Source organism: Paroedura picta, chromosome 8 (genome assembly GCF_049243985.1).
Source record: "Paroedura picta isolate Pp20150507F chromosome 8, Ppicta_v3.0, whole genome shotgun sequence".
Lineage (NCBI taxonomy): Eukaryota > Metazoa > Chordata > Lepidosauria > Squamata > Gekkonidae > Paroedura > Paroedura picta.
Genome location: NC_135376.1, coordinates 39,940,526 through 39,968,268, shown reverse-complemented (window position 1 = coordinate 39,968,268; position 27,743 = coordinate 39,940,526). Strand labels below are relative to the sequence as shown.

The 27,743-nt window shown below is 40.7% G+C and overlaps 1 protein-coding gene across 3 annotated transcripts in view; it reads left to right on the top strand.

The window, feature by feature from the left end:
* The window catches only part of STAG1 (STAG1 cohesin complex component), a 177,770-nt gene that overhangs the window by 130,773 nt on the left and 19,254 nt on the right, over positions 1-27,743 (top strand). For all 3 annotated transcript variants that reach the window (XM_077349210.1, XM_077349207.1, XM_077349208.1), the window contains 12 exons: positions 413-511; positions 2,531-2,610; positions 5,478-5,585; positions 7,163-7,277; positions 9,976-10,093; positions 13,357-13,460; positions 15,278-15,370; positions 15,452-15,541; positions 15,677-15,880; positions 17,515-17,585; positions 22,342-22,429; positions 26,441-26,521. In XM_077349210.1, coding sequence (XP_077205325.1) covers positions 413-511; positions 2,531-2,610; positions 5,478-5,585; positions 7,163-7,277; positions 9,976-10,093; positions 13,357-13,460; positions 15,278-15,370; positions 15,452-15,541; positions 15,677-15,880; positions 17,515-17,585; positions 22,342-22,429; positions 26,441-26,521 — 1,251 coding nt within the window. The remainder of the gene's footprint in view (positions 1-412; positions 512-2,530; positions 2,611-5,477; positions 5,586-7,162; positions 7,278-9,975; positions 10,094-13,356; positions 13,461-15,277; positions 15,371-15,451; positions 15,542-15,676; positions 15,881-17,514; positions 17,586-22,341; positions 22,430-26,440; positions 26,522-27,743) is intronic.

Genomic DNA, 27,743 nt, shown 5'->3' with positions numbered 1-27,743 from the left:
GAACTGTGGTTCATTTTAGAGGACAATGGCTTTGGCACTTGGATGGATACTATGGAATAAACTTCCCAGAGGTGCTTGCGAATTCCCCTTGTTTTTCATTTCTATGGAGGAAGAGGGCTTTCATCTTTTAAAGTGTTTTTGTTTAAATTTTGTTGGCTTTTCTCTGAATCCTGTTTTTAGTATTTGCTTTCTTGCTGCTCTACTGCTCTTATAAACTTAATTGCATTTAATCATAAATTTTACAACTTGTAAACATTTGATGGAATGACAGCTAATAAATGAGTTAAAATAAAACATTTTGTATATCAAGGAAGTTTGATGATATTCTACTATTTGAACGGAGACGCTATATCTCTGGTAACTTTGCACTGAATTACTCTTTAATAAATTCTATTTTGTTTATTTTATTTAGCAAGGTGAAGTGAGACTGAAGTGTCTGAAAGCTTTGCAGAGTTTGTACACCAACAGAGAGTTGTTCCCCAAGCTGGAGCTATTTACAAATAGATTTAAGGTAGGAATACTTTTTTCAGCTTACATAAATATTAACTTTGCCTTATCTTAATGTTATTATTCAATTTTTATATATATACACACACACTGAACGTACCATGATAATTTCACCTTTCACCCTCCCTCACGGGGCTTCCCTTTGTCTTCTTCTTCTTTTTTTTTCTTTTTCTTTCTTTTTTTTTTTTTTGCTGAGCAGCCCCCTTTCCTTTCCTTTTCTTATTTGAATATATTTTGGAAAACATTTTTCGTTAATAATATTTTTATTTTTGTTGTATATATAGCGCTTACAGAAAGAAATAGAAAAAGAAACAACCAGCTGAGCTAGTAATTATTGATACATGTAAAGGTATAGTCTGTTATTATCTTTAAAAAAAGAGAAAAAAAGAGAAAATAGCCAAGTAATTAATACTTATAAGGGTACAATTATTTTCCCAAAGAATATTTAGTCAGTTCCCATTGTATATCGGCTTTAACCTAAAGGTTACTGCTGCCTTTCCTAAGAGAGACCAAGTAATTGCTCCACTGTTCATCACATTCTTCAGGTGGTCGCAAAAGGTGAAATTGTGTTCTTTTCCATGATGTATCTGCTGGCAGGTCTTGGAATGTTAGTGTTTCTATCTTATCAGGTCGCACAGAGATATCTCCTGATTGCTTCCTGCGTGCTGTCGCCTTTGAATAGACTCTGTTTATTTTGTTGATCCAAATCACTTCCTGCTCTAAATAGACTTCCAGGTTTTCGGTGCTTTCCTTCCTTAAATCTGTTTTCCCAAGTTCTTCCAAGGTGCTTTTGATTTTTACGTCCCTAGCTCTCTCCCACTCCTGTTGATTAACTTCCAGACATTGAATTCTCGTTTGATGTGTTGTTGGCTGAGTTGTGTTTTCATCAGCTGTTTTTTTCAAACCGTTGGTTCTGTCTAAGAGCTCTTTCTTAGTCTTTTGGATTTCCTTTTCCACCTTGTTGACTGCTTTCAGTATCTCTGAGTTCCCTTCGCATAACAAATGGAAAAGCTGTGCCTTAGTTAATTTTTCCATAGTTCTGGGCAGTCACAGATTATAAACAGAAAGTCTCGTGAGGTCTCACGGGAGTTCGGGCGATCCAAAATTATCAGTTTGTCGATCTCCGTATCAAGTCAGCGTCCCCCACCGAACTCTCTCCAACAAATCTTTAAAGTCTCTCTTTTCTTTAAGCTTTGTTTGATTAATGAGTGTATTTATCTGGCTTGCCTCCCGTTCGAAGAAAGGATTCCCTTGTAAATTGGTTGAGGGGGGGAGGAGAGCTTGTGGGGAAAAAAAACACAGAAAACTCAGTCTTTACTTTTGCAGACTCCGGCTCCTGTCAGTCTGGTAAAAGATGATCTGGAAAGAATGCAGGGTCAGCTGATCGTTTCAGGCTTAGAAGGTTATTTACGACAAGGGCGCCATCATGACCTTGAGCACATGCCGCGGCGATCCGGAGAACTCAGTCTCCGCGGATCTGTAGGACCCTCAGGATGCCGTTCCCGGTTCCTGGGGTGACCGGAGAGCAAGATTTGCGTATCTGCTCAGTCTGCCAGGTGCATTTGCTCCTGACCCTCAGCATGGCTCAAGAGCCTGGCACAAACCAGGCTAGCACGGCACCATCTTCAGTCATTCTCCTATTTTGGAAAAAGGTGACCCAGCCTAAGGAACTGTGAGGAGAGACTGATTTGATAATGGCACATGATAGTGTGATGCTAGTTCAGAAATAACAAACAATAATTGAAATCGTAAGGTACAGGACAATCAACAAGAATGGGGTAACATATGCATGACTTGACATATGGTCTTTGAAGGTATTTTCCTCTTGTACTGGCAGTGTTTGGGAAGAAATTCACAGTCAAATGTAATGGAAAGACTTGTGTAAACATTATGGGATGGATCCAAGGACAATTCCATAGGAAGAGTCCTCATTTGGCAATAGGAAGTCCTTGGATCCAATCCCAAATAATTTACAGCTTCAGCTGTTTCTCCTGGCAACATTTATGATCTCTCTACTTTTCAGGATCGCATTGTATCAATGACACTTGATAAGGAATATGATGTTGCTGTAGAAGCCATTCGATTAGTCACACTAATACTTCAGTGAGTATATTTTAAGGTAGTATAACTTATATTTGCCAGCATCATTCTTTTTTCTAGATATTAATTACTTCTGTGCGATTCAAGACAGGGGATTACAAAAATAAATAGTGATTTTTACAAAGCCTTTTTTGAAATAGGTGTGGGATAAATTTCAGCTTGAATGTCTTGTTCCTGCAGGTCTTGTACCTGCAATAATAAGCCCAGTTTGGTGTTGCATCTGAAAAGAATCTCAAAGGATGATGCACAACATGAACATCACTTAATTATAATTATATATATATATATTTTTAATGTGTTAAACATCTATTGGATGATATGATCATGTCAACCCACCCATCCCCTCCAAAGCTGCCAATGATGGATCTGGAGGAGGTGGGAAGGAGAGGCACCATGGTTGGATATATGCACAGCTATGCTTCCCAACCATATTCTACATGATTGTGCCACTTCTGGTGGTGCTTGAAACCTGAAGAATTTCAGGGGGTTCTCAATAGAAAAAAAGTTGAGAAATGCTGCACCACACCTAACAAGATAGGATACAGGGATCTTCCCAGATGGTCTGAAAGAGGCAGTGGTTCACTCTCTACTGAAAAAAAAACATCAACTTGCATCATGTGTTTCTGGGGAAGGTGATTGAAAAGGCTACTACAGACCAACTGCTAACATTCCTCTAGGAAGCAGCAGTCCTGGATCTATTCCATTTGGGTTTACACCTGGCCATGGGGTTGAGACAGCTCTGATTATCCTGATTGATGTTCTTTAGCGACAGCTGGACCAAGGCAGATCAATGCTGCTGGTGTTGCTTGACATCATGGCAGCATTTGACATGGTAGATCACAAACTTTTTGCTCGCTGCCTCAACAATGCAGGAATTCAAGGGATTGCCCTTGAGTGGGTTACCTCTTTTCTCTGGGGTTCTGCAGGGTGTGATTCTCTCCCTGACATTAACATCTTTATGCGTCCTCTCACCCAGCTAGCCCAGAGTTTAGGGTTTGAGTGCCACCAATATATTGATGACAACTAGATCTATCTATTGATGGACAATCAACCAGATGTCTGGAAGTGGTAATGGAATGACTTAAAGCTGATTCAAACTGAACCCTTCAAAGATGGAGGTCCTCTAGCTCAGTGGTCCCCAACCTTTTTTGTCACCGTGGACCAGTCAACGCTTGACAATTTTACTGAGGCCCAGGGGGGGGGCAGTCTTTTGCCGAGAGATGTCACTGCTGCCGCCTGAGCCCCTGCTCCACTTGCTTTCCCGCCGGCGCCGACTTCCCACCACCCACTGGGGGGCGCTGCCAGCAGCAGCTGCACAGTGCCACGCTGAGGGAGAGCCCCAGCCATGGCAGCCACTGGAGAGCACCAAAGGTGAGCCGGTGGCAGAGTGGCAGGGCAGCCCCCGAGGCAGCAGCCGGGGAGGAGTTGCGGCCCGGTACCGACTGGTCTACGGACCGGTACCGGTCATCAGACCGGGGGTTGGGGACCACTGCTCTAGCTGATAAAGAAGGGACCAGATCAGGAAGCGTGCCTTCCCAGACTGGATGGGGTACAGCTGCACAGCCAGCTAGGAACCTGAGAGTGATTTTTGATGCCTCCTTAATGATGGAGGCTCAAGTCATGACATTTTTCCACCTATACTATACGAAGCTATTAGCACCCTACCTGGCCCTGGAGTAGCTAACAACCGTGATCAATGCAATAGTCACCTCCAAACTTGATTACTGTAACTCACTCCATGCAAGCCTGCCCTTGACCCTGCCCTGGAAATTACAGTTGGTCCAAAATGCCTCACATGGACACCGTAGATAACTGTCTTGCAGCAACTGCATTTGCTCCCAGTTGAGTTCTGGATCCAGTTCATGATCTTGGTTTTAACCTTTGAGGCCTTATGCGGTCTGGCTCCTGCATATCTAAGGGGCCACCTCTCTTAATATGCTCCACAGAGAACACTTCAATCTAGCAACACCAGCCAGCTAAGGATCCCTGGCACTAAAGAAATACATCTGGCCTCAATGAGAGCCATGGCCTTCTTGGTCCTGGCTCCTGCCTGGTGGAACAAACTTCCTGGGGAGACCAGGGCCGTGACAGAACTTGCCAAGTTCCACAGGACCTGCAGCCTCACCCCCTTCCACCCCCCCCTACACTTCCTATTGACATCTATGCTAGCAAATTTTCGTCAATATAAGTAAATAGCTACTGGTGCTGTCAGCTGTTTGTTGATATTAATTTATTATTAATACCATTTTACCATTTTTATTGGTGATGTAAGTCCATTTCATTATTCACCACCCCAAGAGGGCCAGTATATAAATAGACAAATAAATAAATAAATAAGACAGTGCTTTGCTTAATAGAACCATGTTTACTTAAGTTATAAAGCAGGAATCAATTCATTTCGTAAATATACTTTGAGGCATATTCCTTAATTTCTATGAAGATGTGTATCCCTACATATGAAAAATCATTTCTGTTTGGAATATTATGGTATCATGTTTTAATCGTGCAACATATTTCAGCAGCTGACGCCATTCACATAAAAATATAATTTAGTGAATTAATTATTTATTTATATGTCCATGTATTGTGGTTGTTACAGTCTTGCAAAAGGCGACATTAGGCCAGTTACTCTCTCACTATTTCACATGTTGTGTATTGCACATGTTGTGTATTGTGGTTTTAAATGGAGGAGAAGAGAACAATGTAAACTACTTTGGGTTCCATGGGTGCGAGACGGAAGTGGTACAGAAACATCAAAGAATGAAATCCATTAGGCATATGTGTGTTATCCATTCTAAATGTAGATTACAGAAAGTGGTAAGCTGAATCAAAAGTATTCAGGTTCAAGTGATATGTTCTGACTTTTCCAGTGGAAGTGAAGAAGCTTTGTCAAATGAAGACTGTGAGAATGTTTATCATTTGGTATATTCTGCACATCGACCTGTTGCAGTAGCAGCTGGGGAGTTCCTTCACAAAAAGTAAGCCTGTGCACTATATCTGAAAATAGCAAAATATTTAAGGAAAGCTAAAGGAGGACCATTAAGTGCATGGCACACAAGTGGCTAAAGTAGTCCTTAATATTATCCATTATACTATTAATCCTCCTTAATACACTTAGATGGGCTAGGAGGACCTCTGCTTTATAGATTGGACAGATGTCATTAGAACGGTTTCCAGCTTGTGCAGCAAACAGTTTAATTATTTAAAATATATTCTGACTCCCATATTCAGCTACGATAACAATAGACAATAGATACAATTAATTAAGAAAGCACAATTAAGCAGTGGTATTTATAAACTCAGTAGTATAGCATGGACATCCTTTATTAGCTTAAACAGTAGAAGGATCTACTGATAATTAAAATATCAGAACAACAGTGTGAAATTATAGAACCGGCATAAATAATGAACAATGAAGAGAAAATCAGTAAGAATAAACAACAAATCAACCAAACTAAAACAGATTCAGCAGTCTACAGATGCTTGGACAAAAAGAAACATTTGATCCGGAGCCAAAAACTGAATTGGTATGGCACCATGTGAATAATTATGGGGAAACCAAAAAAGAGATATCCATATCACTCGGGGCCTACCCACTTTCCCTCTGAAAATTGGGGCATTCAGAATAGGACCTCTGACAAGCTATTTTCCATTATTTATATAAGCAAGTTATTTATGAATTGTTTGTAAACAGTAATGTAGCAGCAGAAATGTTTTATGGCTACAGATTGGGGAAAGGACATACTTTTCTAAATTAATGTTAGTGATTTATAATATTCCCAGATGAATAGGAATCTTGTATAGTGCTATCCAAAGAGGTTGCATATTTGAATTTTTCCCATTAGTTGTAGAACAGGAAATACTATTTATTCAGCAAGTAACTATATAGTCCTGTGTTATCTTTGTTAGCATTTTAACTAAGTCTCAGTAAGAGACCATGAGGATTCTTGAGCATCTCCAGTATTCTCCCTTGATGGCAAACATGTCACAAAGATCTTGGCACATGGATTTAGCTTGTTGGGTTTGGCGTCATAAGGAGAAATTTCATCAAGGAGCATTTTAGAGTTCAATATTTTAATTTAAGGAACTGTGAGTAATGTTTGTGTGTATAAAAAGGGTCCATCTTTGCTTACATTTTGACCTACTACCAGTCTCTTTTCTTTAAGATTTTAAGTGTAGAAATTCTTACTTCACCAACTATCTATGATCTGAGTCTAGTCTTAATACGGTTGGCTCTTAACGTTTACCAAGCACATATTTCTCTGTGGCCTCTTCTACCCTTTGTGTGAATTTTTTTCAAAGGAAGTTAATTGTCACAGCTCAATAAGTTTCTTCACTGTATTCTACAAAGGCTATCATTCAGCATCACACACACACACACATATACTCTTCTTTATGCTGTGATGTCATAATGCATTTTATAATTGAGTGGTACTATTTGCTTGCTGGATAAATATTTTTATTTTATCTGGTGAAGGAATAAATTTGCCCCCAGAGCATTACCTTTAAGGCTGCCCCCCGTGAATCTAGTAAAAGAACTATTTTCTCTTTTTAGACTTTTTAGCCGGCATGACCCTCAAGCAGAAGAAGCACTAGCCAAGAGGAGAGGACGAAACAGCCCAAATGGAAACCTTATTAGAATGCTGGTCCTTTTCTTTCTTGAAAGTGAGGTAAAATTATGCTTTCGGTTTTCATAGAAAGTTTGGCAATCTCTTGTTAAATTATGTCTTTGCACTAACTGTGAATGCTTCACTGAAATCTGGCTTAGTTTTAAAGGATGTTGGGCCTCTCATTTATTTGTTTCTGGCTTCCAAGATATTTTTCAAAAGCTATTGAAAACTTTTTTTAAAGTGATGTTACTAATACAAGCGATACATACAAAAAGCTTCAGCCCATATTTAATTCTTGTGAGCATTAGATGGGGCTATGTTTCCTGATTTGGTTTCACTATTTTATTTATTATTTATTTATTATATTTATATACCGCCTTCCCTGAGGGCTCAGGACGGTTTACAGAAAACAGGAAAAGATACAATTAACATATGGTAACAGGTAACAGTAATAACAATATAACAATAATAACTTAACAAGATAGAGGAATATAATGCAGTACAAGATAACTGTGTGTGTTTTGAAAATTGCAGTGCTTCTGACTTTGAACCAGAGTCATTGATAAAGAGCCTGTATATGTGTTCAGATAAATGTATTGTGAATAGTAATTTGCAGTAATTTGGGGATTTTTAATGGAGAAATATGTAGTAAAAATAAACCACCCCTGATGTGTGCCCCTAATGATAGGTAAAATATTGTACACAATAAAATATTGTACACAATAAAAGGGCTAGTTTTAAAATATATATTTTAAAAAGCAGTTGTCAAGTCTCTCTAGTATTGATTGGAATTTAAAAGCCTTTCACTGAAACATCTTTTCCTGTTTGTGGGGAAGGCATTAAAGAATCATCTAGTTTTCAGAAGAATTTTGAGTAGCTTAAGAGTTGCATAGTGCATTGTGAATGTTGCTATTTTTTTAAATTAATTTTTCTATTCCTGACTTATAAAGGTGAGAACCTAACATGTTAGGTCTAAACTTGTTGGCATTAGTGGTGTACACACTGAAATGTTCTTGTGTGACCAAAAGATAATAAGATCTTGTTTTATGTCTTTTTAAACACTGAGCTCTGATAATAAATTGTTTATATTTTTTCTATGTATGGTGTTATCCCTAACCTTTGTGTTTCTCGCCTATTTTCCAGGTTGGGTTTTTGTTTTCCCTTATGTTCTTTGTAGTCATAAAGAGTCATAATGTAGTCATAATGTAGTCATTTAATCTGCTATTAAATTAATTTTAAATGTAATATATTGTTTCAATTCTTTGTTGTCCCTTTCTTTATATTCTGATATACCAAATTTACATTATAATTTTATAATTACCCCAAATTAAATTGTGTAATTTACTGCATAATAAAAAGTTATGTATTTTTTGAAATGTGGAGGGAATAACAAGACTGACTTGCTTGAGAATACATTGTAACAACTCAGCCAGTCATGTTTTACAATGTGTTTTAAAAACCATCTAATACTGTAATGATACCGTCCCGTGGTCCCTATTAATGTAGTACAAACTAATCCAGACTGCATTTTGGCCTTCTGTTTAAAGTATAATAACTGCATAACCGAGCCTTCGGGGGGAGGCGGGGTATAAATATAAATATAATAATAATAATAATAATAATATTAAATTACAGCTCAATTAAGATTGGCTCAATAGAAACAAGGACACTATAGGAAACAATATTTTTGTCAGAAAGCTGTTGCAAATATAGTGCTGGAATGGTAACACCAATTAGCCCATAATGCTATTGTAAGAAAGACCAAGAGGGGGAAGAATCTATAGTAAATAGATGGAAAAACCCTCATTAATCTAGAAGACCAAGAGTACTGATTTCCCCAACAAGAATCAAAAGCTTAATAGTTAAGATAGTGGCATAAAATTTGTGACTAGGGAACTAACTGCACATTAGACTTAAAATGTGATCCCGGTGGAATTGGCAGCAGGATTCTGGCTGTGAGTTCCCCATAATAACTCAGTTTTGAAATGCTGAAAAGGTCCACAGCACAACGGGAAAAGGAGTTATGACTTCCCCCACGCCATTTTCCCAAATATCCGTGAGGGGACTTATACCATGGGGACATATATGTTCCCTATGTAGAAGTTAAGGATTATTCCTATTATTTAAGCTCAGTCCAACTAAATTGATAACATGCTTGAAATGCATTGTTTAAAGAAGAAAATAGCTTTCATCCAAAGTCCAGCTTTGAACTTTTATATTTTGGGTGCCATTCTTCATCAAAAGGTTCAGCACCATTGTTGTGTAATAGAAACACTGAGGAGATGATTTATTTAAAATCATGTTATGTATAGTTTGGGGAATGTTTTAACATGTTTACTAAATATATAAATAAATATATAATATATATAACTGGTCTGACAAAGGGTGCTTGCATTCGAAAGCTCACACCTTGATTAAATCTTTGTTGGTCTTGGACTCTGATTTTATTGTGCTACTTCAGACCAACACGGCTACTCATTTGAATATAACTGTGTGGTATTTATGTTCATGTTATAGCTCCTAATGGAATTAATTTCATTTTGCCTTACACAGTGTTATATTTTTGCTTTTGTGACTGGGTCAGGAAAATAGCATGAGGAGAAGGCTGGATCCCCTCCTTCCATGCTGCAGTCCTGATCTGAACTAGTATTGTTTTGCACAATGGGCTTCATTGCTAGTCATTAATAATTGTATAACTTTTTGATCAGCGATAATTTTGTGCTAGTTTGGGGGATAAATAGTATTCTGTGTTTTCTAGTTGCATGAACATGCAGCTTACTTGGTGGACAGTTTATGGGAAAGCTCTCAAGAACTGTTAAAAGACTGGGAATGCATGACAGAATTGCTGCTGGAAGAACCTGTCCAAGGAGAAGAAGGTATGTGTCAAATCTGTGACATCAGCACAGCATGATCTGATCTCTTTAGTTTTAAGTGGAAGGAAAACAAACACTCATAAACTGCTCAACTGAAAATAAAACATCATTCTTAGATTGTAATCAGATTAAAAATTGCTCTCATGTCTAACTATAAATATTGAATGATCAGATTGTATTGCTTTCAGTTCTGGCATTGTGTATAGGTACATACAAGGAACTGTTTCTTTTGGCATGAGGTGTCTTCTAGATTCCTAGGCACATAAGAAAAATAATTGAATATTCTCCTGGAAAGCCATGCTTGAAATGATGGTGGTGGTAATGTGCAAGTCAGTGAAATACAAATTAGTACCTGCTTTTACAAATTGAACAGAACTACTGGCCTAGATAGATGGTGAGGGATTTTGCACCATAGCTCCCATTCAACCTCTCTGCTTGGTGGTGAGTGGCCTTTTGCTATGACTGTGTTTCCAAAACAATCCCAATAATATTAATGCAGGAAAAAAATCAGGGAAGGGGAATGTACACTAGAGGAATAGCCATAGGCCGGGGGAATGCTGCTACTATTTCTGTTTAGTAGAGAACAATTTTATGACATTTCAGTAATTATCAAGAGATTATTTACACTGCCATTAAAATATGATCTTCATAAGATCATTAAAATTTGTAAAAAGGAAGATCCCATGCATCTATGGTTGTCTACTTTCATACTTTGTTCACCCCTCCCACAGTCCAATGGTGACTTTCTGTTTTATCTACCTAACATTCCATCCATCTACACTTTAACTTATTTTGTGTCCAAGTGACTGCCAATACTGTGAAACCAATTTCATGTCTGTGTGGAGGTGAAAAAATTCGGTTTATTAAAAAGATCTAAAATCAGGCAGCATCTTGGACTAAGGGTGTAACCAATATAACATGCTTGACAACTCAGATTTGAAGGAGGTCTGATAGACCAAATGCTGCTCTAGATTTTTAAAAAAGGATTATATACAAAATAATGGGAAATGTTTCTGGAATAGATTATGTTGCATATAAACTGATTAGTGTTCACTTTGCGTGTGGCTTCTGAAAGCAAATAATGTTGCATAGCTTTTTCATTAGATAATGAATTATGCAATGAAGTAGTTTTCAATATTACTCTTAAGAGTGATGCTCTATTCTCAACCTTCCTAATGCTGCAACCCTTTAATACAGTTCCTCATGTTGTGGTGACCCCCAACCATAAAATTATGCAAATGTTCTTTCACAGAAATTAAACTGAAACTGATCACTCTAATCATCCATGAAAGGAGGCTTTGTCTGAGTTTAGCTTGAACCACAAATAAAAGGATATCAAATGTATTCTGGCCTCCACTCCCACCATGCCCACCTCTAGCCAACCATAGAGTTTGAGACACAACAAGGTATTTGTAAGAGACATTCCCAGACTTTTATAGAAGAAATATCTTTATTCAGGAACAAACAAAACAAGACATCTCCAATTCATTGCTGAGACTAAAGCATGGCTATATAAGCACCCCTATATCTTAAAAAAAAAAAAAACACCTTCCCCGCCATTTCAAATTCAGGCATGAAAACTTCCAATGACATCCCTTCCGTTGCTTTTCACACTGAAAGGAAACTAGCTGCCAAACATAGCATCCCTGCCCTGGGCTCCAAGGACACAAGAGATAACACGAGCCCAGGTACCAGGCAGATTTACTACCTGCCCCTCCGACAGAGCCTCTTGTGGCGCAGAGTGGTAAGGCAGCAGACATGCAGTCTGAAAGCTCTGCCCATGAGGCTGGGAATTCAATCCCAGGAGCCAGCTCAAGGTCGACTCAGCCTTCCATCCTTCCGAGGTCAGTAAAATGAGTACCCAGCTTGCTGGGGGGTAAACAGTAATGACTGGGGAAGGCACTGGCAAACCACCCCGTATTGAGTCTGCCATGAAAACACTAGAGGGCGTCACCCTAAGGGTCAGACATGACCCGGTTGCTTGCACAGGGGATACGTTTATGTTTACCTCCGACAGAATGGCAGAGTGTCAGGATCAGCCCCTGCTCTCTGCCATGGTTTGTTCAGGATGACATGAGAGACTCCATCTTGGTGTGTGTGTGCCCCCTTTTTGCTTTATGACTCTGTAGCAACTCTTTGAACCTCTGCTCCCTTTTGATGGCCCTGAGCTTTTTCGCACCGCATTCTCCCCTGCTGTGACACTTTGTTGCAAATGTCCCTGTAAACATCTTATCTACAAAGAGAGGTGCCAATTCGACCAAGGCCGCTGGAGCCAGGGATGGTCTGGCAGGAAGCCTGGGATGGCACCTGGTGGGGGTGGGGGAATATTTCTCCCTGGGAACTGGGGACATTTTGGGCGGGAGAATTGTATTGATAATTGCTTGCTTTTCCTATATTGAACAGTCTTGACTTCAGATGCTAGAGTGATCAGAACTACTTCCAATTAAAGCTTTCTATTAAACCAGAAGCCTTGTTGTGAGTCTGTCTGCCTTTGACACAGAGGCAGCAGATACCAACTCTGCGCCCCCCACCTTCTGAACATTAGGTGAACCCATCCCAACCACCACAGACCCAAGCAAGCACTAAAAGCAAAGACAGACAAAATTGAATCACAATAATGGCAAGACATGGTCTTGGCAGATAGCTTCTACACTACCTATCATACATTTAAAAGTTCATGCTTTGTTTCAGTGCTGTTAGAGAGTTCTGTTTGTCTTCTAATTTGTATTGTATTGCTCATTGGATATCCCATACTGTTGATAGTACTTCATTTATCATTTATACTACATAATAATCTGCTTTGAATCTCAGTGAGAAAGGTGGGCAATAAATAAATATTTTGAAATTGACTTTATAGTTAGGAATGTTTTTTAAAATGTTAGAAATACAACTGTGAACCTTCTGTCATTTTATCTATTTAGAAGAATGTGAAGCATTTGTAGGGCTGAACTACATGTTAACATTTGAGATCCATAACTCCATCATCCAACATATTTTTGCACGTTTGATTTCAGCCAGGGAAGCATCTGTTTACTACTAGAAGTTCACCTCTTCCAACATGCTATTCCCTATATATTTTTAATATTTAAAATACACCTAGATATTAGTGTGTGTCGTTTGACTAATAAACCAGACTTTAGCAACATACAATGCATTTTGTTTTTAAACATCTTATTTGTAAGGTGTTTCATAAATTAGTTATCTGCATTTCATCCATTCATTTAAGATTTTGTTCTCTCTCTGTCTCTGTCTCTGTCTCTCTCTAGCAATGTCTGATCGGCAGGAAAGTGCACTTATAGAGCTGATGGTATGTACCATTCGGCAAGCAGCAGAAGCGCATCCTCCAGTAGGCAGAGGTACTGGGAAGAGAGTAAGTATTATTAATTTTCACTCAGAATTTATATATTTAAACATACCAAAGGGCAATAAGTATTTTGATTATTGAACTACTGTTGTATATTAGACTGAATTAATCAGTTAAATATTATTTAAATTACCTTGAGTTGGTTCCTACGTAGGATGCATACAGATTGGTTGCTGTAACCATTAAATATGTTTATAAAATTAAGGCTTTATAACAGCAACAGTGAATTCATTTTTTCTTAAATATGTAACTTAATAGTTGCTGTTTTAGAATATGAATAGAATGCACTAATTTTTATATAACAGTTGTTTTAAGAAACTATCATAAGATCATTTTAAACAATCTGCAGCTGTGATAAGTTATAAGACTGCTCCTCTTTTTTTTCTGGCAGTGTTACTTTTGCTTTATTCTTTCCCTTCTTTTTTGGCTTGCAACTGCCCTTCCCCACCCCTTAAAGAAATTAATCTCAACCAGCTGTAAAGTAGCTACTGGCCAGATTGTTCTGCATGAGACATAAGGTATATGTTTATGTTCTTAGACTTGCAGGTAAAGTCATAAATATAAATAATTATAAATTACTGGTGAGCAACTGTAAAAATTAGACAATTCCTAGGCATAAAATAGGAGTGTATAGGGTCACCCAGATGATTGTTAGTAGACCTAGGTGTGCTATTAAGATTCCAAATGAATCTGATCATTAATGTCCATTGAAGCAAAATTGTATTATGTAGATGTTGTGTTTCTGTTGCTTAATCTGTAGACCAGAAAAAAATGAGGCAAAAGCTACTGTATATAAATATAAACACCAGTAATAGTATTCAGAAAGTCATGGAGCATATTGAATATATTGCCTTCTCTTTGTACATATTCATGTACATATTCATGACTTTCTGAATACTATTATTAGTGTTTATATTTATTGGCTTTTGCCTCATTTTTTCTATTCGCTATACTGTGTATCCCCTTCTTTGTATTCTCTTGTGATCTATAGACCAGTCATTTTATACTATTTTAAACCTTTTAAACCTTTTAAAATTAAAGTATATAGTTGGACTGACTCCATAGGCTCATGTAGGTTAGCCACTATGCAATGGACTTCTTTAAACATTATTTTGTGTTTTTGTATTAACTTTTGTATTATATCCTCTGAACATACAATGTTGTAAGTTTTACTTTGGAACTATTGTTTCCTTTTATACTACAGTAGTCCCAGTTGAAAAGAAAAGAATTTAGTTTGGTGCTGTGGAGCTAACTTAAAGCCCCCATATATTAAAAAAAACAAAATACAGTATTAGCTTGAAATTAGATGCCTACCTGGACGATGGGCTCATCAAGACTCTGTATGTTAAATCAGTGGTCCCCAACCTTTTTATCACCGGGGACCGGTCAACGCATGACAATTTTACTGAGGCCTGGGGGGGGGGTAGTCTTTTGCCAAGGGACATCGCCGCCTGAGCCCCTGCTCCACTTGCTTTCCTGCCGGTGCCCCTGACTTCCTGCTGCCTGCTGGGGGGCGCTGCCAGCAGCAGCTGTGCAGTACCACGTCGAGGGGGAGCCCCAGCCATGGCAGCCGCTGGAGAGCACCAAAGGTGAGCCAGCGGCAGAGTGGCAGGGCAGCCCCCAAGGCAGCAGCCGGGGAGGAGGATGGGGAGGAGCTGCGGCCCGGTACCGACTGCTCCACGGACCAGTACCGGTCCCCGGACCGGGGGTTGGGGACCACTGTGTTAAATGATACATGTTAAGTGAAACAGTTCCACAGAAGCCATTAGAAATCTTCAGAACATTTCTGCCCAGAATGAGCTAATATACTTCTAATTTTATAGGTTTTAACTGCAAAAGAAAGGAAAACTCAGATAGATGACCGAAACAAGCTAACAGAACACTTCATTATTGCACTCCCCATGCTACTGTCAAAGGTAATATTCCCTAAAATATTTTTCCTGATATTAAATCTGTTATGCTTATTTTGTAATTTGGGTATATTTTTCCTTTGCTAGTATTCGGCTGATGCAGAGAAAGTGGCAAATCTCCTTCAAATCCCTCAATATTTTGACTTGGAAATCTACAGTACCGGAAGAATGGAAAAGGTATATTGCCAAAATAACAGTTCTTAACTGGATAAATTAGTATTAGTTTAAGTTGAAGATTTTATGCTAGTTCGCTGTCTTACATCGCTGTCTTGTGGCAATAAGAAATAACAGAACTTCCTCTCCATTCCACAGCATTTGGATGCCTTGTTGAAACAGATTAAATTTGTTGTAGAAAAACATGTTGAATCGGATGTTCTTGAAGCCTGCAGTAAAACATACAGCATTCTCTGCAGTGAAGAATATACTATTCAAAACAGAGTTGACATAGCTCATAGCCAACTTATTGATGAATTTGTGGACAGATTCAACCATTCTGTAGAGGATCTGTTAAATGAGGTTTGTTTTAATCTTCTTTTTCCTCAATACCAAAGTATCTGCCCACACATTAGTGCCAGAACACTACTAATCTCAACTATTTTTTGTTTGTATCCCAGAACACCAAATGAAAACTAAGGTTCTGTTGTATTGGGGGTGTAAAAGACAGAGGGCCTAGACAGAGGTGGGTGGCAAACACATGAACATGTTCACTGTGAAGCACAAGTAGAAATGAAACAGTTTCTGTTTCACCATAATGTTCAGTTAGTAGCAGATAAATCAAACCCTAAGTTTGATTGTTGCTACTACTGAATTAGAAGCTACCATAAATACCTTATATTTTGCGCAGTTGTCTGTGCTTACTTATTTATTTATAATTTATACCCCGTCCCAAGGCAGCCTGAGGCGGCTTACAACCTGATAAAACAGTACAATATAACAATACAAGTTCAATAAAAATATTAAGACCTATGGGGAACAGTAATAATTGGAGTAAGGTGGCAGATTGATTTGAAGAGTCAGTGTGTTCAAATACTGACAGAATTTTGAAAAAGGCTTCCTTGTATAAAGAGGAATTTGTATGTAACTGTTCTGTTCTGCCTTTTGTAAATCAGAGAGGCAAGCATAAAACCAAACACTTATTTTCTCATTATAATGTGAACTTTTCAGCAATTTGTATCTAATTAGCATGTACAAAAGTTGTACTATTACTTTGTAATCATCTCCAATGATATAGAATTGAATGCTAGTTTAGATCAGGATTAAGTTAATTTGTCTATATGTTTCCCTCTACAGGACTCTGTATCACCTCATTTATCCCTATTTTTTAATATACAAAAGTGAACGTCAGAAACACAGTCTTTAAAGATTTTAAATGATAACTTTTTCTCTAAATACAGTTGCAGGCAACCTCTTTATTGCTATTGTTGACATTTTAGCTTTTATCTCCAGTCTTGTGAATAGTAATTCCAGTTTGTAAGGCTGCTTAACAGTTGGCCAAAAAAAAAATGTTCTGTTCACAAGGAAAAAAATTCAGCAAAAAATGCTGAATTTTATGAGAGTTTATCTTCCTACAAATGAAAGTCAATATCATAAGAATCTACATGAGCTAATGAATTGGGCCTGTTATTAGTGAAATAAACCCTCATCTTCTGACACAAGGCCTCGTACATTAAAGGAAGGTTCTAGTGTTAACAGAGTGGATATATATAAAATTTAGAAGAAGAAGACTTGGTTCTTATATGCTGCTTTTCTCTATCAGAAGGAGTCTCAAAGCAGCTTACAATCCCGTTCTCTTTCCTCTCCCTTGTGAGGTAGGTGAGGCTGAGAGAGCACTGATATTACTGATCGTTAGAACAGCTTTATCAGTGCTGTGGTGAGCCCAACGTCACCCAGCTGGGGAATCAAACCCAGCTCACCAGATTAGAAGTCCGCACTCCTAACCACTACACCAAGCTGGCAATTCCCATGGATCCTGATGCCACCCTAAGGTTGCTAGAATCTATAGAGAAATGCATGTAGTGACCGCTTCAGTTTTCCTTTGGTCTTCTCAAGTTGTGTAGACTGAACTATTCACTTGCACACTTGTAACTTCTTAAAATGTAAATAAGGAAAATATGTGTTCATTCCTTCATTCAGTGTGTTTCTATTTCCAGGGAGAAGAAGCTGATGATGATGACATATATAATGTTCTTTCCACTTTAAAGAGGTTAACATCTTTTCACAAGTATGTGTCTTTCCTTGTTAATCAGATCAAATACTATATTTTGTTTTGCCAGTTACTTTGGAACAGGTATTAGGGAAAGGCATGGGGCAAAATGTATCAAATTAAGGCTGAAATATACTTAAGAGATAGAAAGGCTTCCAGTCTTGCATAGTTCTTAAGCACATAAGTGGCAGAATAAGGAAAAGTCTTTAGGCACAACATAAGATCCAATCCAAGGCACTACATAAGATGCAACCCAAGCTGTTTGGTAAAGAGTAAACTTCCCCCACTAATTAGTGTGTTGTCATTTTGATTAGTGTGTTGTCAGTTTCTAAGAATTCAAATTATTTTCTTTAAAAAAATCTTCCTAATTTACAGTCAACAATCATTTCTGGGCTTTGAATGTAATTTATGTACAATCAAAAGTTTTTGCATTATTATTAAATTTCTGTTGGGTATTGCAAGTATCATCCATCGTCATCCTTAATGAGGTGACTAACCTGAAAAATGTGTGGCAGAATTAGTGCAATTGCTAAGAGTATATACTGCAAAGTTAGTGCAGCCAGGTGGGGGAGTAGATAGGATATTAGTGGATATTCTCTCTGGGGAGCAGGACTATGGAGAGGGAGGCCCAAACAGGGAGGGGGGCTTGTGCTGGGGCCGGGATTCAAACGATCATGGGCCAGGGGTGTTATGGTCGGGGGAGGAGGTTGGACAAGAGAAGGGGTGGGAGCACTGGTGCCCCATATAGGGCTCGGCCGTGGAGACACGGCCAGCGTCCTGGGTGTGCTCGATCCCCTTCTAACCTCCGGCCCATCCCTAGGAATGTGAGGGTGGAGGCTAGGGTACAGGGTCCAACATTGGTCTTGTGCAATGCAAGGACGATTAAGAACAAGGCCTTAACCCTGCAACATTTCATCGCAGAGTCGAAGGCGGACCTTGCTTGCGTGACTGAGACCTGGGTGAGGGAAGGCGAGACAGCGGCCTTGAAAGAACTGGCCCCACCAGGTTACTCGGTCCTTCACCAATCTCGGACCCACAAGAGGGGAGGGGGGGTGGCTATTGTGGTCCGGGAGGTCCTCACCCACAGGGCTCTCCCGGCGCCAGAAATCGAGGGGGTGGAGTGTGTCGGTATTGGTTGGGACTCGGTCGAGAGTGTGGCTATCTGGTTGGTATACCGCCCGCCCAATGCGCTGCCAGATGTCCTGCCCCGCCTGCTGGAGGCGGCGGCTGCCTGGGCGTTGCAGTACCCCAGGCTTCTGATCCTGGGTGACTTCAGTGTTCACACGGACGCGCCCTCTCCAGTCCATGGCAGAGACCTGGTGTCATCCATGGCGACACTAGGACTCTCGCAATTTGTTGCTGGGCCCACTCATCACGCCGGCCAAACATTCGACTTGATTTTCGGCGCTGGGATAGAAGTGGAGCTGGATACAGCATTAGCTGTGCCGTGGTCAGACCACTACGCCCTGCGGGCCCGGCTCAAGATGCCACCCCCTCCCCAGTTGGGCGGCGGGCGTATTTTAGCCCGCCCGCGGAGACTCATCGATCCAATTGGATTCCAGAATGCTCTGCAGGACCCGATGCCTCCTGGCGACTCACTAGCGGCCTTGGTGGCGGACTGGCAGTCACGCCTATCGGCTGCTATAGATGAGATCGCCCCTAAACGTCCTCTCTGCCCTCGACTCAAACGGGCTCCCTGGTATACCAGGGAGCTCCGGGAGAGGAAAAGGGAAGTGAGACGACTGGAGCGAGTGTGGCGGAAGACTCGCAACGAAGCTACGAGAACATCTCATCGCACGCTTATGAGGGCGTATGAGATGGCGGTGAAAGTGGCAAAACGGGAGTATTTTGCCGCGGAAATCGCGTCCACAAGTTCTCGCCCGGCCCAACTATTTAGGACAGTTAGATCTCTTACCGCCCTTGAGGGGCGCCAAAATAGTAGTAAATTGGAACTAGGCTGCGAGGCTTTAGCGAGCCATTTTGCGGACGAAGTCTCGTTACTCCGCCGTGCTCTTCCCGCCACAGTTAATACAGTAAATGAACTGGAGACCCGTTGGCCGCCTTTGGAGGTGACGTTCGATGGCTTCAGATGGCTCTCTTTACCCGAAGTGGACAAATTGCTAGGTTCGGTTAGGGCGACCACTTGCCCACTTGATCCCTGTCCATCCTGGCTCCTCAAGGGAGGTGGCCAGAGGATAGGAGGCCAGCTCAGGGATATCATCAATCTCTCCCTGGATTCCAGGGAGTTCCCTGGGCAGCTGAAGGGGGCAGTGGTTCACCCTCTCCTGAAAAGATCCACGCTGGACCCGCTGGACCCAGACAGCTACCGCCCAGTGTCGCATTTGGCATTCCTGGGCAAGGTAGTTGAAAGGGCCGTGGCAGACCAGCTCCTGGTATTCTTGGAAGAAACTTCGGCACTCGATCCATATCAGTCTGGCTTCCGACCTGGCCACGGGGTGGAGACAGTGTTGGTCGCCCTGTTGGATGACCTCCGTCGCCAGCTGGATAGAGGCGGGTCGGCAGTGCTGGTTCTTCTGGACCTGTCGGCCGCTTTTGACACCGTGGACCACGAACTACTGGTCCACCGCCTCACCGAAACGGGGATACGGGGCACAGCTTTATGCTGGATACGCTCCTTTCTCCAGGACCGGACCCAGAGGGTAGCAGTGGGAGATGAGCTCTCGCGCCCCTACAGACTTCCTTGTGGAGTCCCACAGGGCGTGATTCTCTCTCCCACATTGTTCAACGTCTTTATGCGCCCTCTGGCCCAGCTGGTGCGGAGTTTTGGGCTGGGTTGCCACCAGTACGCTGATGACACCCAGCTCTATCTCCTCATGGACGGCTGCCCGGACTCTCCCCCGGAACCATTTGCCAGATGTTTGGAAGCGGTGACAGAATGGTTCGAGCAGAGTCGCCTGAAACTCAACCCCTCCAAGACGGAGGTCCTGTGGTTGGGACATAGGGGGCGGGAACAGGAAGCGCGTTTACCCACCCTGGGAGGGACGCACCTTACCATCGCGTCCCAGGCCAGGAATTTGGGTGTGATCATTGACGCCTCCCTGACCTTGGAGACGCAGGTCAAAAGAGTAGCGGGCCAGGCATTTTTCCAGCTTCGCCAGGCCCGACTACTAGCGCCCTACCTGTCCCCCGAACACCTAGCCACAGTGATCCATGCAATGGTCACCTCCAGAATAGATTTCTGTAACTCGCTCTACGCGGGCCTTCCCTTGTCCTTGGTCCGGAAACTCCAGCTAGTGCAAAACACAGCTGCCAGGGTCCTCATTGGTACACCTTGGAGGGCCCACATTCAGCCAGTGCTGAGGCAGCTGCACTGGTTGCCAATTGCTGCCCGGATCCGGTTCAAGGTTTTGGTTTTAACCTTCAAGGCTTTACGCGAGTTGGGACCCACATACCTGAGGGACCGCCTATCGCCCTATGCCCCCCGCAGAGCCTTACGTTCTGCGGGAGAAAATCTGCTGGTCGTTCCCGGCCCCAGGGAAGCACGCCTGGCCTTGACCAGGGCCAGGGCCTTTTCGGTCCTGGCCCCTACCTGGTGGAATGAGCTCCCGGGAGAGCTGCGGGCCCTGCAAGATCTTCCATCATTCCGCAGGGCCTGCAAGACGGAGCTCTTCCACCAGGTTTACGGTTGAGGCCGAGGCTAACATCTATGCCCCCCCCGGGGACCCGGGACCTGGGATTGAGATTGGGGATTAGTACCATCAGTATCCCCTCTCCACCTGCTTGTAGTAGGAGGGGGAGGTTGATTAGCCTATCTTGCCAGGTTAGCTTGCTAACCGATAATGTTATATTGTAATTGTTGTTGAGGGATTTTAATGGATTTTATTGGGGTTTTAAAAATGTTGTAACCCGCCACGAGCCGTAAGGGAGTGGCGGGCAATAAATCGAAAGATGATGATGATGATGATGATGATGATAATACTAATAATAATACTAATAATAATACTAATAATAATAATAAAAGTTATACATGCTTCAACTCTCAGCCATGAAGTGGTCTTAGACAAGTCACAGCCTCAGTCCTGTATCTGAATAAGAGCTGTGCAAATGCAAGCATCATTTATTTCCAAACCAAACTGCTGAGCAGAACTTTCAGCCTCAATCATTCAGCTTTTCGAGGACTCGTATTTCATATTGTTCTTCATTCAGAAGAACAATATGAAGAATGATGTATAATAATTTTTAGACTTTTTCTGTGTAACCTGCATATCTAACGTTGTTTGTGTCTGCAAAGGAAAGCTTGTTCAGTCATACTATCACCAGATTTGACAGGTCCTGTGTGTTCTGTTTGTACTGAGTTTATGATAGAGCTCCAAATGTTGTCTTGGTGAAACAGTACCTTTATTACTGAATCTAGGATGCAATTTTAATGTGACATGTTCCCCATAATGGTATTGATCAAACTATGTGACTGTATTACCTCAAGATTTAAATTTGGAGTAGCATTTTAAAGCAGAATAAATCAAGTGTTAAAGTAGATCATCTGCATTTGGATAAATTAATCCAGTGGAGGATTTCTGCAGGCAGAAGGCAGTTTTTGCTGATGAGGGAGTTCTCTATGTCCCAGGAGCAGCATAAGTGGACACATTTTGGGCTGTGGGACAGGAAGAAAGTCCACTGATAGAAATACCTGATCCATACCTTATATGCAGCTGAATTATCAAACTCTTTAACAATGTCAGTGACTTTATTCACTGTGATAATGAAATAACTTATTTTGAATGACATCTAATGTCTTTTTTACATTTTGTTTCAGTGCTCATGATCTTACGAAATGGGATTTGTTTAGTAATTGCTACAGATTACTGAGGACAGGAATTGAACATGGAGCAATGCCAGAACAGGTAATAATAGTCATATGTGTATAGTGGTGAGGCTGGGGGGGACGCCCCGTTCAGCTCTGTGGAGCTGACGGGTGAGAGGCATCCCTGCAGAGATGCCGTAGGTCAGGGGAGGTGCCAGACCCAAAGGCCTGGTTCCTCTGATTATGCACGAGGCCGGCCCAACCTAGCCCTCGCAGGCGCCCACGGCACCTCCAGGAACATGGAAGTCCCCATGTTCCTTCACCACACGCTTTCCGAGGGCCTGGGTTGGGCCAGGGCTCGGCGGCACTCGGGATGGCGTTATCGTCAGGCATAATCGGGGTTTTGCCCCGTCACTGTCACTGCTGGCTCGGGCATTCCGTCCTGTGCATAATTTAAACTTTGCAATTCATAAAAAGAGAGTTCTAATTCATGTTATTAGTGAAATACATCTTATAATGATATTGGGAAAACAATGGTGTTGAAGCAAATGGATGTCTTTGGCATCTCTTTAATTTCCTCATTTACTTTTATACACACACATATAGATACACACACACATCCATTGGAGGCTCCCATGAGGAAGTAGTTCTGCAACCCTCGGGGTACCTTTTCAGACTGTGCTCAAAGCAGGTTATGCCAACAGAGAAAAACTAAGTGAGAGTCTTGTAAAAACAGAATAAAAGTATATCAGAATACTTTAATATAAAAATTAAATTAATTAATTAATTAATTAAAAATTACTTTTAGTTAAATTAGTTACAATATGCTGCTTATCAAAACGCACACTGTGCTGTTAAAGTGAAGAAATTGTAACTGATAGAGAATCCCTCTATACAGTAAGGACACCAGGCAAAAATCCAAGAATACAAAGATATATTTAGAACAGGGAACATGGTATAATGTCTAAATATGGGGACAGCTATTACTTGAATGGAAGCTGTGCATCTGTTTTCCCTCAGAACTGTAACACAATGTAGGATAAAAAGCCAAATTGTATTATTGATTGTTGTATCTTTCTTCTGCTTAATTGATTTCGTTAAGCTGTAGAATTAGCATGCAAAACAATATTGTAGTGCATCCAACAAGCTGGAAGTTGAATGGCAGCCATGGAACAAAATTTCTTAATCTCCTGCTGCAGTCATCCACTTTCCCCACACACTGTACTTGGGATTCTTATGAAACACTGCAATCCAGTATGGTGGTCTGCAGTGAGATGGGGGTAATTGTATACCTTCCTGCTACAAGTGGAAAACAAGCATTGGATGCAACCATCTAAATAGCGACTTGAATACTGCAAAACTCCAGAGAAAAAAGCTGATAGTCCAAGATCTTCCCCTCATCCCTATGGCCCTTTCTGATCTCATAAAAGTTTATTGCTAGAGTTGAGGAACTTGTGTGTATTAATAGCTGTGTCAGTTGGGTAGCTATAAGAAGAAAAAGAACAAGCTTGTCCTTTCTCTGTTCTGCGCATAGAAGAGAAAGAAAGGAACTATTTCACCCTTTTGTAGCTGCATCTGTCTGACCTACATGGCTATTGTCCATGCAATTCCCTCAGCTCCCTCAATAAACTTTCACAGGGTCAACAAAGGGTAGAGAACATGGGGATGATCCACAGACCTTGCACCCATACTTTGTTGTTAGGTGCGAAGACGGGTCCGACCCATCGCAACCCCATGGACAATGATCCTCCAGGCTTTCCTGTCCTCTACCATTCCCCGGAGTCCATTTAAGTTTGCACCTACTGCTTCAGTGACTCCATCCAGCCACCTCATTCTCTGTCATCTCCGTCTTCTTTTGCCCTCGATCACTCCCAGCATTAGGCTTTTCTCCAGGGAGTCCTTCCTTCTCCCGAGGTGGCCCAAGTATTTGAGTTTCATCTTCAGGATCTGGCCTTCTAAGGAGCAGTCAGGGCTGATCTCCTCTAGGACTGACCGGTTTGTTCGCCTTGCAGTCCAAGGGACTCGCAAGAGTCTTCTCCAGCACCAGAGTTCAAAAGCCTCAATTCTTTGACGCTCACCCTTCCTTATGGTCCAACTTTCACAGCCATACATTGCAACTGGGAATACCATAGCCTTGACTAAATGCACTTTTGTTGGCAGGGTGATGTATCTGCTTTTTAGGATGCTGTCTAAATTTGCCATAGCTTTTCTCCTGAGGAGCAAGCATCTTTTAATTTCTTTGCTGCAGTCCCCATCTGCAGTGATCTTGGAGCCCAGGAAAATAAAATCTGTCACTATCTCCATTTCTTCCCCATCTATTTGCCAGGAATTGAGAGGGCCGGATGCCATGATCTTTGTTTTCTTGATGTTGAGTTTCAAGCCAACTTTTGCACTCTCCTCCTTCACCCGCATCAACAGGCTCTTTAGTTCCTCTTCACTTTCTGCCATTAGAGTGGTATCATCTGCATATCTGAGGTTGTTGATATTTCTCCCTGCAATCTTGATCCCAATTTGTGACTCCTCTAATCCCGCCTTTCTCATAATATGCTCCGCATACAAGTTAAATAGGCAAGGAGACAGTATACAGCCTTGCCAAACTCCTTTCTCAATTTTGAGCCAATCAGTGATTCCATGTTCAGTTCTCACTGTTGCTTCTTGGCCTGCATATAAGTTTCTCAAGAGACAAATAAGATGCTCTGGTATTCCCATCTCTTTAAGAATTTGCCACAATTTGTTGTGCTCCACACAATCAAAGGCTTTAGCATAGTCAATGAAGCAGAAGTAGATGTTCTTCAGGAACTCCCTAACTTTCTCCATGATCCAGCGTATGTTGGCAATGTGATCTCTAGTTCCTCTGCCTCCTCGAAATCCTGCCTGTACTTCTGGAAGTTCTCGGTCCACATATTGCTGGAGCCTAGCTTGTAGGATTTTGAGCATAACTTTGCTAGCATGAGAAATGAGTGCAATTGGCATTGCCCTTCTTTGGGATTGGAATGTAAACTGACCTTTTACAATCCTGTGGCCATTGTTGAGTTTTCCTTTTAAAAGCACCCATACTACATGGGATCAAATCCAATATGACTGGGACTTTATATGCTTTAGTTTATTTTACAGATACTTAGACTTCTGCTTTATAACATAGAAAACACAACTGCTAACCCAGGATATATTTGTAAAATACATAAACCTGGACTTTCTTCATAATTTATCCTAGTATAATTTATTAGCAGTTACTGTAATCTTTTGCCAAGAGTGAGTCATTCATTGGTTTACATATTGGTTTACATGTAAATGGTTTACATATAAACCATACTTTACATATAAACCATACTTCAAATGCACTTAGGAGATACGTTGCATGTATTAAGATTGTAGCCAGCACTTCCAAATTAATAACAAAGATGAAAAGCAGTGATTGAAAAATATAATTTCTGTAATAAAAAAAAGATTGTGTTCTAAAGAACTTCTAGGACACTGAGCATTAATGCCTCTAGATGGAATTCTAATACAGATTTCGCATTTGTTATAGCAAGTCTGGGAGGGCGGTATAAAAATCTAATTAATAAATAAAATTTAATTGGAAGTTTTGAGACATGCATATTGCTTTTTATTATTTGTATTTCTCTCTATTGATTTGATAATACTTGCTTGGCTGTATAGGATTTAGCAATGCTTTGCAATCCAATACCTCAAACTTCTTTATACTTTCTTATAATTCTGTGATGCCTCCTTGAGGTTACTTGTGGTGTCAGTAATATTGTGCCCTGGCAATCTACGTTCAAATTATCAATATCAGTCCTAGCTTGGGCATTAACTGGCCAAAGCTAGTTTTAATGTCAGTGATGCTTAGATCTTTGTAAAGGTTTATACCCTTTTTTAGACTTCACTACTTGCTTTCTACACTTGTGAAGGATGTCTCCTCATTAGAGGTTTTTACTTTTTCCAATATACATATTTTATATAAAACCTACTGCTTGAAAACTATTATGCACGTTGCTGTTTTTCTTCCAACATTATTTATAAATGTTCAGAATTGTATGAACTTTGCGCTTAATGCCTCATACTGATATCTTTTGGGGTTGGTTTTTTTTTTTTTTTTTTTTTTTTTTAGATAGTAGTTCAGGCCCTTCAGTGTTCCCATTACTCTATTCTCTGGCAGCTGGTGAAGATCACAGAAGGATCACCTTCAAAAGTAAGAGATCCTTTGGATTCTTTATGAAAATTTTAAATACACTGAATTTTATTCTGCTGTGTTCTTCCCTTTCTTGATCATGTGTATCATTTTATGGTTTTGTCTTCATATATACCACTGAGGCTTTTCAGTAAAGGTGAAAATGTCTTCTGTTGAGAACATCTTAGATTTTGAACCAAACATTGTTATTTCTATTATCCAAAGAGTATTCCATAGCATTAGCCTCTACTTATCTTATTAGCTTGGCCCTCATGGGGGGGGGGGCATCTCCAGAAAAGTATATGTGGTGATTAAAGCAAAAACAGAGTAACTAAATTCCTTGAATGTGCTTCAAAAGTTAGTGTTAATGAAACATTCTTGTGCTATACAATGAGGATGGGTGGCAAAGTTATACTACAGTCTGCCAATAAATACCAGAGAAACAGTCAAGATAACTGTGCATGCATTTGTTCTGGGAATGGTGGGACATGTTTGGGTACACATGAGTTTCTCATGTATGATCTGCACTCCAAGATGTTTTATCCCCTTTGTAGAACATATTAGTGGATTCTTACCTACCTGCATGTTTTATGGCTTGTACTAGTTACATTTCAGAATATACACAATAATCTGGGCTTGTATATTAAAACTTTTCTGTCTATGACAGCCTTTCTCTACTTTTTTACCTTTGAGAAAACTTAGGCATGTCACAGTCATGCAGAACATGGTTGGGAAGCATAGCTCTGTACACACCCTTCGGGGGGGGGGGCTCCCCACCCCCTCTAGGCCCACCCATTGGCCATTTTGGGGGAGGTCGACATGACCATATATGGTCATATCACACGATAAATGTTTAACAAACTTTAAAAATATATTAAAAATGCATTAATTTCCTACCATCTTCTGCTCAAAATATTCCACAGCCCAGCACAAGTTGCTAACGTAAACATGGAAGGAAACAAGATTACTGTATTTTGTATTCAGCGAAGAGGAAGGCAACTTGTGGAGGGCAGTGTAGACCTGAGAAAGAGGGAAGAGAGTTAAACACCCCACCCACCTTTGAGTTCCAATTCACAGAGCCTATGGTCTAGTTGGTTTCTTAGACTAGGACAGATATGTTAAGTAATTGTTTCCCTGTACCTCATCATACTAAATTCCTAATTTCTTTGCAGAAATCTTGTTTACTTTCCTATTTCTTTATGTGGCTGTTCGGTAATGTCATACCACCTGCTTGTTTCCTTTT